General features: G+C 44.6%; 1 protein-coding gene across 1 annotated transcript in view; it reads left to right on the plus strand.

The window, feature by feature from the left end:
- Positions 1 to 5,314, plus strand: part of Axdnd1 (axonemal dynein light chain domain containing 1) — a gene marked incomplete at its 3' end in the record, with an annotated part of 105,477 nt that extends 100,163 nt beyond the window's left edge. Inside the window, exons 23-24 of the mRNA XM_055624393.1 lie at positions 3,334 to 3,416; positions 5,188 to 5,314. Coding sequence (XP_055480368.1) covers positions 3,334 to 3,416; positions 5,188 to 5,314 — 210 coding nt within the window. The remainder of the gene's footprint in view (positions 1 to 3,333; positions 3,417 to 5,187) is intronic.
- Positions 5,315 to 11,239: the final 5,925 nt, after the last annotated feature.

An 11,239-nucleotide genomic window follows, 5' to 3' on the forward strand; every position in this document is an offset into this window, starting at 1 on the left:
TCATCTGTGTCTCCATAGAAAGTTCATTTTAGGACCATGGTAGATATAAGCAGCAATCGACTGGCTTTAAAAAAAATTATTTTTATTTCATATGCTTTGGTGTTTTGCCTGCATGCCTATCTGTGTGAGGGTATGAGTTAGAGTTTTGACCTGCAATGTAGAATGCTGGGAAACGAACCCAGTTCCTCTTGTGCTGCCCAATGCCTGCTTCCTACCTTGGGGTATTCGGGCTCATTGCCCACGGAGCTGGCCTGGAGGAAGAGAAGCGTAGCAGGGTGGATGGGTGCGATATAGAATATTGGTGAGATTGAAAGAAATAGCCTTCTAGGAAACAGCTTCAGTCCGACAGTTCAGTTAATTGGAGTGAGGGAAAGACATTTAAACATTTGGGGATTTAGTAAAGGCTTTGGAGGTGAGTGTACCTCATTGCCAGGGCCAAAGTGTTAGGATTGCCTCATTGGCATGAAGAGGAATTCCAGGTGCTTGTTGGTCATGACCTTAGAAGGAGAGGGGAGGTTTAACCTGTAACCTGGTCTGCCACCTCAAGGGTGGCAGAGGCCGGGGGCAGGGGTGGTGTGTGTGGCTGTGCGGCTACATGTGCTGAGACATGCAGGCCCAGGGCAGGGAGGAACAGTCCTACTCCTGCCAGACTCAAAATGAGATTTTCAGGGTTTGGACATGCCTCAGCCTCATTCTTGCTGCAAGTTGGCTCCCCCCATGGCACAGCTCCCTGTCCCCACACTCTTGATTGGCTCCTAGCTCTCTGAAGAACACCATCACTTTAGGAGTCTATGGCTGGCTGCATTCCCTCAGTCTTCTGAAATCTGGTGCTACACTTTGTGTCTGTTCAGACTGTCCATTTTTTCTGGGTTGGGGGAAGAAACACACACACACACACACACACCTCAATCGGGAAATTAGGAGACTTTCAGTCATTAGTCAGTGTGATTCATTAGACTGGGAGGTTGCACGTGGCAGTGGGGAGCTGTGTCACCATAGTGGTGGATGGCAGCTAGAGCACTTAGGTGGAGGTTAGGCCTAGAGCAGAGGTGTTTGCAGTGAGTTTAGCCAAGGACATTGTAGACAATAAAATTCACCAATGGTAGAAAGAACTTGGGTAAGTCATGTAGGGCCAGTTGGGGTGAGGGGAGAGCAAGGGGGATCATAAGCACATTTTCCCAAATTGGAGCCCTGTGAGATATTTGAAATAATGCTCTGTCTCTGTCACCACAACTCTGAGGCAGATTTAAGAAGTGACTGTATCTTAAGGCATGTTCTTTAAAGAGAAAATGCAGAACTGCCTGCCAGTCCCAGGTGAAGCTGTTCTTCCTTGAACTTGATTCCCTGCAGTAAAAACCCTGCTGTTCCATCCAGAGGAGACATTGGAATTAGGCTTTGGAGACAGGCAAGAAGTAGAGGGATCTAGAAGCTTGGGGTCAGGGGGCAAAAGTGAAAACCATTGGTACGGGACTCACTGCTCTGGGACACCAGCTGTGTTAGTGAGCTTCCTATCCCTGTGACACAATGTCTGTGCAGGCCAGCTGAAAGGAAGAAAGATTTATTTTGCTCCCGGTTTCAACCCATCATCTCTTGGTTCCAATGTGCTAGTGCTGTAGTGAGTGAAACAGTGTGGCAGGAGCATCCAGTGGTACAGGGCTGCCCTCCTCAGTGGCAGAAGAGGGAAAGGGAGAGAGGAGGAGAGGAGGGAAGAGGGAAAGAAGGAAGAGAGGAGAAGTGGAAGAGGAAAGAAAAGGAGGGAAGAAGGGAGGGAAGGATGAGGGTCAGAAAAGAGAAAAGGGGGCCAAAATATACTCTTCAAGGTATGTCACAAGTAGCCCAGCTTCTGAAATTTCTAGCGCATCCCATCCTGCCACCAGCTGGGAACCAGGGCTTTAGCATATGGCCATTGGAGGGACATTTCAGACCCATTAAGCAGTACTGACTTGCCTCTCCTCCCTGGGAAAGGTTACTCTCATTTCAACATCTCATTACAGAGCAGTCAGACGCTGAGACTCTGAGACTCTGAGACTTCAGACCAACTAGTGGGGATACCGAATGTTTCAACTCAGCAGGCACTATCGTAGGGCTATGCTGTCTCCCTATGCTGGTGCTCAGCTGTGTGAATAGGGCTGTGTTGTAGCTCAGCTACTCTAACCAGCAAGCAACACATTAAAAACAGGCTACATAAGGGTCATCTTACATTCTTGGGTCCTGACTGTCCATAAAGAACCATAGGCATAGAACAGGTTTTTCTGGATCATATGTGAACACCCTTGGGAAGACAACCAGGAGACAGATTTGAGCTCTGCAGCATTGTCAACCCAAGACAGACATTCTCACCTCACCTCTCATTTGTCTGGATTTTCCTACCATAATGCTATCCACCAGGTATAGATATTAAGAACAGTGACTGATTTACCCATTTGATAACAACAATAGGAAAGGGCCTTTAAAATAGATGGCTCCAGAAAAGTGTGTCCAAAACAGATAGGGCACAAAATCTGGCAGGGAGTTTGGTGCTCAGAGCTGTATCCATAGGCAACTGGGCCTGGATCCAGACCTTTTCAGAGGTACTTCCAGGCCAGAGATGTTAGTCTAGTCCAAAGCCCCTAGGAAATCTGGGAAGAGTGAGCCCCAAAAGCGAAACATAGACTTGTCTCAGAAAGAGACTGTCTTAAAGCTACAGCATATGGGCCTAGGAAGGAAAGTCCAAGCGCACTTTTACAAGTAGTGCCTCATGTTTATCTCTGTCACACACTCGTGCACAAGAGTGTGAAGGCCAGAAGGAGGTCTCGAGTCCAGACAAGGTGTTCGGGGACTAGTGCTGAGCTGCCCTGCTGCATCTAAGTGTACAGACCCTGCCCCCACACTTTCTCTGCCTTCCTGGCAGGAGCTACACTTTCAAGCAATTATGACATTTCCTAAGGAATGTAAAAATTTTACTGGATTTTGCAAAGCTAGATAGGCAGTGAAATTATTAGCTTTGGATTATTAATAATTAACTATGGATTGTTTTCCTTCTTTAACTTAGAGAAACATGTTTACTCTTCTCACTTTTTAAGCATTTACACATTTCCTTTTGTTACTGTTTCTCCTACCTTTCCCCCCCCTACACTAATGTTTTTCACATCTACCTGTAGTTTTAATTTGAAATCTGCTGTGCTTTTTTGACCACAGGCAATGTCTGTGGACTATTTGGTATTACAGTTGTGAGTAATCATCTACTAGATAAATACGAGTAATAGAAAAGAATATTCTAGACAATTCCTGAAGACATAGACTACTAACTTTTGGGACTTTCAGGTCATTCACCTCACATATTTTCTTTGTCAGAGAGACGCAGCTAAACACACTATATTGGAGCCAAAGTATGTTGAAGTAATGGCTGTCATCGACAATATGCAGGAAAAGCTAAAGTAAGTATAGGAACCACAATAGTATGAGGATAAACGCTGTTGGCAAGAAGCTTGGCTAAGCAGGCCACAATTCGTAACTTACTTTGTCCTGCTTGTTTTGGTCTCACTGGAGGGATGAATATCTGAAAAGCCTTGGCTGGACGTAGTGAACTGCACTGCTGTGGTAAGAAAATCTTTCCTTAGCCCATGGTAGAGATGGTAGCTGGTATGTATATTTGCAGCGTGTACATATATCAGGATGGGTACGAAAAGCCATTCAAGTCAGCGCATTTGTAGGAGATGACTTAGGAAAAGAACGGAACTAGAGAAAGTATTGTGCTTGAGAAAGAATGTTAAGTCACCCAGGGTTCGGAGGACAATACAGTCAAGATGGCTGACCAGTCTGAGAAGAATCTGCCATACAGATATGATAAATACCCTACATTTAACATTTTGTTACATTTATTTTGTGTGCATGTATGTGTAAGTGTGTATCTGTGTGTCTATGTCTGTATCTGTTTGTCTATATGTGTATGTTTGTGTCTGTGTATATGTGTGTATGTGTGCATCAATGTATGTGTATGTATCTGTGTGTCTATATATGTGTGTGTCTTTGTGTGTATATGTGTGTGTATGCTTGTATGTGTGTATGTTATTTCTGTGTAGGTTTCTGTCTGTGTGTATGTGTATTATGTGTGTTTGTGTCTATGTGTGTGTATGTGTTGATGCTCATTTTTAAAACTATTTTATTTGGGGCTCCTTAAAGACTTTCCCTTCCAACCCCCTAACACTAGGTAGGAGAGAGAAGGTTAGTGGGGAGAGCTTGCACAGACCCCTTTACTTCTCTGGCTGTTTAGGGTCAATAGGTTCTTTGGGGGCTCTACCAATCTCTGTCAACAGCAAACGCAGCAAGCGGTCTCTTCCAAGCTGCCGCACCATGGTCTCTCCAAACTGCCACATGCCACATGCTATCCTTTTTCTCTCTCTGGGATCTCATAGTTCTATCCCTCAGAGTCCTAGCCCACACCCCCCTCCATGCTGCACAAAGCAGGCTGTTACCAGCTGGCAAAGACCATGTGAGGCAATCATCAGCTGTGACCGAACTCAAGCCCAAACTAAAATCCCACACTTGGGATTAAAACAAAAACATATTTATGTAACATGGCCGAGTTTTTAAAGAAACCAGAACTTTCCTTCCACGTATGTGTGTGCGTCTCTCTCTGTGTTGCATGTGGAGGTCAAAGGGCAGCTTCCAGAAGTCAGTTCTCTCCTCCTGCTATGTGGGTCTAGGGGTTGGACTCAGGTCATCAGGCGTGGCGACAAGAGCTTTTATTCACCGAGCCCTATCACCAGACTGAACATGTACTCTCGTGTTAGAAAGCAGATCTCAAACTGGTTTTCTTGATTGGGAGCTCTGGTTTTAGAGGTGTTAGAAAAGCAGGGACATTATTTTCTTTAGTTTGTTGAGTTCTACCAATTATGTGATGCTAAAATCAGCTACTGATGAGGATTCTCTGGCTATTGATAGGGAATTTCCAATATCCCAAAGTCTGATCTCACTAAGAAAGAGGAACTATGCTGTCCTCCTAAGTGACAGTGTAATTGTAGCTGTCATCTAACCCCTAGGCCTTCAAGTCTCCACTCAATTGCTGATCCCCCCCACTTCTCATGTTGGCACTCTTCAGATAGGCTCCTCTTCTCTCATGCAGTTTTCACATGAGATTCTGTATGAAGGAAGCATACATTTTCACCCCTCTCTGTTCTGTTGTTTCCATGTACTTCATCCACGCAGAGAGACTGACAAGAGAGCCAGAGACGCAGAGGAGAGGTTTGAAGGGGTGAACGAGAAGCTGCATTACACCCTCATAAGAAACAATGAACTGGAGAAGGAACTGGAAGAAATGTCCAAGAAAGTCAAAAGGGGGTCAAGCTCCAGGGGGGAGGAAACTGAAGGGAATGATGATGAGGACAATTCTGAACAAAAGGAGGGGACCTCAGGAGAGGTACAAAAGGAAGTGAAAAGGTCCCCAAAAACTGCAAAGAAAGGTGAGACTTGCTTTTGCATTTTTATGATGAAAACTTGACAGCACCACAAATATTTTAAAAGAGCATATTTTACACTTACTCATTTGCTGCGGAGAAGTGCCACACGTACACAATACATGTGTACGTACTCTGCCACGTGTGTATTCGTGCACACACAAACACATACTAATAACATTTTAAAAGGGAAAGATGGAGGATGATACCTGATATCACTGTCTGGCCTTCACACATGCACAGGTGACCCCCCCCCCCATGAATGTACCATACACACACACACACACACACACACACACACACGCATGCACACACCACTTACACATGCACGCACCACACAGTACATACACTGCACGTGCTTGTATACAACATACACAGGCACACACATGGAGGGAGCAACAGAATTCTGTAAAGATACTGGTGAGGAAAGCATTTAAGTCTGATAGCACATGCAGCCATTCCTGTGAAGCTTGTATTTATTGTTATCTAATAACTTCATTCTGAAGGAACTGTATGGGCATTGTGGTGTGGACCTGTAGTCCCAGACACGCAGGAGGCTGAGGCTAGAGCATTGCTTTCATCTCATGAATTTGATACCAGTCTGGACAAAAGCAAGATACCATCTTAAAATATATATATATATATGGCTGGCAAGATGGCTTAGTGTCTAAAAACACTTAGGCACAAGACTGATGACCTAATTTCAATCCCTAGAACCCATATTAAGGTAGAGAGACAGAACACCTTCCACAGTGCTGTCTTCTCACTTCCACATCTATACCATAGCAATACACTTCCCTATGTACAGGCGCGCGCGCGCACACACACACACACACGCACACACACACACACACACACGCAATACAGCATGCAAACAAAGATGAAAAATTGTGAGGGAGAGATGACACCCACCCTCCCAGGCTTGTTCAGACAGTCTCTGTCACCTTCCCCTCACATTTAGTCACCTTTTAATGTCCATGCTAGTGAGGGCAGACTTGATGAACAGCTCTGTCCCCATCCCAGAGCTGCATCTCATATATGTGTTTAAGAGGCTAGAGATGGGGGGAGGAGACAGCAGAGGACGCAGGAATGAACAAGCAACGTGCTGAAGACTAGCTCTGCTCCAGTGCTCTCTCCTTTCTTACGAGCAGTATAACCCCTTATCCCAGGACCTAGAAATCACACATAAAAGTCGGGAAACATTCTGAATTTGATAACCAATTTAGAGTCATTAGCTACATTAGACTTACTCAGGCGAAATGAAATTTAAAAACCGTTTTTTAAAGTTAATAGCCTTTAGTGTACATGAGACCTCAGTCACTAACAATATGGTAAAAAAATTGTCTTTTTGTCGTTTTAGTACCACAGTACAAGGATGATCACCCTGCTAAACCTGCAGGACGGGGTAAACCTAAGAGCAAACCCAAAAAGACTCCCTAGAGACTGAGGTTCACAGTGGCTGTGCAGCAGAACCTGCATAGGTATTGTTGAGCTGTGGAGTTGGCACGCAGCTCGCATGGATGGACTCTCTTAGCAACAGCTGTTAGAAAAGCCACACCATCCAAGTCATGAACGTTTCACTTTCAAGCATGGCAGAGGCCATACGGAGTCAGTACATGAGTATACTTGCCACATTAAAAACAGCTTAAGAGAAATTATGCTGGCCTCTTCAGTCAATTTCCGAGAGCACCGTCAAAAGCGTTCACTTCCCTGAAGAAGATGATGCTGTGGGCTCAGCGCAGGAAAGAAGGAATGAGAGGCTTTGTGCTTTGACTCAGCAGAGGGGATCCTGCTCCTCTGCTCAGATTTCAGCCACAGATCCACAGATTGGTGTCAGGCACTCTCATACTCTCTCTTATCTTTGTAATAGTCCTTTAAACAGGTAGGGGGGATACTGTAGTCCCATTTCTCAGAAAGTGGGACTAAGTCCCGGGTGGTTACCCATCCTAAGCCCAAAGAGCCAATCGGTACCAGCTTCCCCAGCTGGCTGGATTTGTCTGAACTGCCCAGCCGTGGCCCCCATGGTTTCCTTAGCACAGCTCTGTCTTGCTGCAGACTCACCAGAATCTGTTTTCTTTCTTTGACGGCCTCATTCACCTGCTCTTCTTGTGTCCCTGACTCTGTACAGGCACGGGAGATGGTATGCTCTGTAAAAGTAAAGCTGTGAGTGACAGACAGACGTTGTGGCTGTCACTCTGTAGGCCTCCTTCCTACTCTGCATCTGGCCCGCTTGGTCCGTGTGTCTCTCTGGCTCCACTGTAACCGGGAAGCTTGCTGCATTTGTTTTAGTTCTACATAGCTGGTGTTCCTTTGGCCTTCTCTCCTAGAATTTTAGATCTTTGCCTGACCTTTCAGCCAGGGAAACCCACTGACTCCAGGGTCCCAGCCTTATTTACATTGAATCCCCAGGCAGGCTTGAGGGGTGGGTTCAATTAGTAGGCTTAGTTACCTATGCCTACTGGACAGAATCAATAATACTTTGTGCTCACAGGAAAGAAAATATTAAATCCTTCGGACAGCCAGGTGTGTTCATGACCCAACTGACAGCCATCGCTAAAGCTTCCACCTGCTTGGTCAAAGCCCTGCTTTCCTGTTTCCAAAAGACATCCCTCGATGACACTGGCAAATCTGGGGGATTTTTAGTTTTACATGATTGTGGAATAATTTTTAATTTCTACCACATAGGAATGAATGGGCATTCCCATGCGAACTGCTAGATTTCATCTGTGAATACAAGAGGCTTGTCCCTCCAATTGTGTCAGATCCTATCAACACCACCAGGCAGAAGGTGCTGTGTCTACCGCTAACCTGATTACAATGGCATGTTTGGCATCCAGAACTTTATTAGTTGGTTGTAGGCCACAGAAACCCATGTTTGCAGACTCATTTATCAGGAGGATTTGGGAGGGCTCAGGGAATTGAAATCTTTGAAAACTGGGCTGGGAGTAGACAGTGACCAAGCACCTTTGAAAGATCACTGGTGTAATGATTCTTACCACCTTGTTGTCTTGCAACACTGCAGTGTTACTATGAAACAAACTCCTTTCAGTTTCTTTCATCTTTGCCTTATTCTGCCAAAGTCCCAGATTCCCCAGAGATGGAAAATCTGTCTCATGGTCAAAGGCCCCATCATGGCTATACCAAGGATTCTGTTCTAGTTTCCTTTCTGTTGTGATAAAACACTGACCAAAATCAACTTGAGTAGGGGATGGTGAAGTAGGGCTAATTCTAGCTTACACTCCATTTCAGAGTCCATCACTGACAGAAACTAGTTCTTGCTTGAAGGAGAAACCATGGAGGAATGGTGCTTGCTGGCTTGCTCACTGACTTATGTGTAGCTTGCTTTCTTATATAGGGAGGTACTCCCTACCCAGGGAATAGTGCTGCCCACAGTGACTGAGCATCAATTCCACCACCACCCCCAGACATACACACAGGCCAATCTGATCTGAGCAACCCCTCAGTTTAGACTCCCTTCTTGGCTAACTCTAGGATGTAAAGTTGACAGCTAAAGTTAGCAAGACGGATGTTTTGTGGAAAGTTTTACAGTCTTTCAGACCTTGCTGTACTTTCTTAGGTCTCTCAAGCAATGTTGAAGGAGGAACTCTTTGTTGTTCATGCCTGGCATCAAGCTGTTGAGGCCACATGTGTAAAGGCAGTCAGAGGGGCAGAGATAGCCATGTGACCTCATCTCTAGCAGAGAAGAAACTGATTGGCTGTCCTGTGGCTATGATAAAGAATTGAGGAAAATGACTTAACAGGAAGATAGTTTGTTGGCTCCTGGTTTCAGTTCAGGGCGGGCTGGTCTATTTCGGCTCAAGGTGAGGCAGAGTATTGTGGTGATGGTGGGGGTGCATATGGTAGACACCGCTCATCTCATGGTAAGCAGGGGGCAGAGAGTAACTAGAAGGGACCATTGACAAAATACAGCCTTCAAAGGCATGACCTCATCTATCTACTTCCTCCAGCTAGGCTTACCCTTCCCTTCCATAATTCACCATTTCCCAGGGGAAATGGAAGTTGGTTCATGTTGCTTGTCACAGAAGTCAATGCAGAAACAAGAGCTGAATCATAAAATCCTACTTTATTCACAGAGCAAGCAATCTGAGACGATAGCAGTTTAATACCTCAGACCCATCTTCAGTCTGATCTCCAACAGCTTATAGAGGGAGAAGTGGAGATGGTGGGGACAAAGGCAGTCAGCCAGTCATGCTAGACTCAGGGCAGGAGGTCAGCCACATTTTTGAGATGTGTGACTGATGTCTAAGTTTCTCTTGTTATCATTCCTTTTATTTCCCCCTCATTCGGTAGGTTTGGGCTCATACACTTCTTGAAACTCTAAGTCAAGTTAATTTCTGTTGGTATCAACAGTGTTCTCCTCCAAGGAGCACCTGGGCCATGAAGGGTGTCTAACTGGGAACAAACCATTAGCAGTTAGTAAACTAAGCTATAAATACTATGTATGTGACGATTATTTTCTACAATATTGCATTCAGGTGTGCCTTTACAAGACAGTATGAAAGTGCCCACATCTATTCTATCATTCTCTGTTGTCAGTAGTAACTCTTATATCCATAAAATCTGTATTACATAAAGGATAACATCCTGACACCTGTCCCTGGTTGGTTATCAGAATAATTTCTTACCAATAAGAGAATTCTCTAGCACACAGTTGTATACACTGAAATATATTGTACATGACAACAAGCAGTTAGTACTTTATTTGAAATTTTCTCAACTATGCCTGTGCTTGGAACAAATTTCATAAACAGAACACAAGCAGGACTCAAAGTTAGAAGACATTAGGATTAGGTAACCATATATAATAATCATTTATCTATATCCTCTAGGCCAGCAGTTGTCAACTCCTTTCACAGGGGTCACCTGAGACCATCCGAAAATATAGATATTTATATTATGATCCATAACAGTAGCAAAGTTAATTATAAAGTACCAATGAAAATAATTTTATGGTTGGGGGTCACCGCAAATTTAGGAACTCTAAAGGGTCAGAGCATTAGGAAGGTTGAGAACCGCTGGTCTAGGCTTTCCTTTTTCAAGTGCTGGCACAAGTGACTTATTTGTTGTTGGCTTGGAGACAGGGCATTGCCATGTCGATGTGATGGTCAGTTTTGTTTGCTAACTTGATATAATAACCTAGAATAACCCCAGAAGAGATTGATGATGGATGATCGACAGTAGTTTGTCCTGTGGGCATGTCTGTAAGGGATTGTTTCAAGTTAATCACTGTGGGAAGACCCAGCCCATGGTAGGCGACCTGGAGCCCTGAACTGGAGGAGTAGATAAACTGAGCTGAACTCAAGCAACTAAGCATCATGTAGTAATTTCTTTCCGCACTTGACTATGATGTGACCAGTTGTTTTAGGTTCCTGCCTGCATTTCCACATATGCTGTGACTAAGTTGCTTCAAGATCCCGCCTTAACTCCCTACGGTGATGGACTATAACCTGGAAATGTGAGCTAAAATAAATTTTTTCTCCTTTTAAGTTTCTTGTTGCTGGAACATTTTTATCATGAAACAGAAATGAAACTAGAACAGAACTGGTTCTGAGGAAGTGGGATTGTTATCGTGACAAGTCTGGCTAAGAGGCTTTTACACCTTTGGACAATATATTTTGCGAGAGTTTGGAATTTTAGGCTGGAAAAGTTACAAGCCAGCAGTAGTGCTTAGTGGGAGTCTGGAAGAATGCCGAAAGGAGAGAGGCCTGTAGGTGTTCACAGAGGGGCTGCAGGATCTGCAGACCCCTTGTTGAAGAAGCCAGGTGACACGAAGTGGAGGATAT

Source organism: Psammomys obesus, unplaced genomic scaffold, assembly GCF_907164565.1.
Source record: "Psammomys obesus unplaced genomic scaffold, mPsaObe1.curated_primary_1811, whole genome shotgun sequence".
Taxonomy (NCBI): Eukaryota; Metazoa; Chordata; class Mammalia; order Rodentia; family Muridae; genus Psammomys; species Psammomys obesus.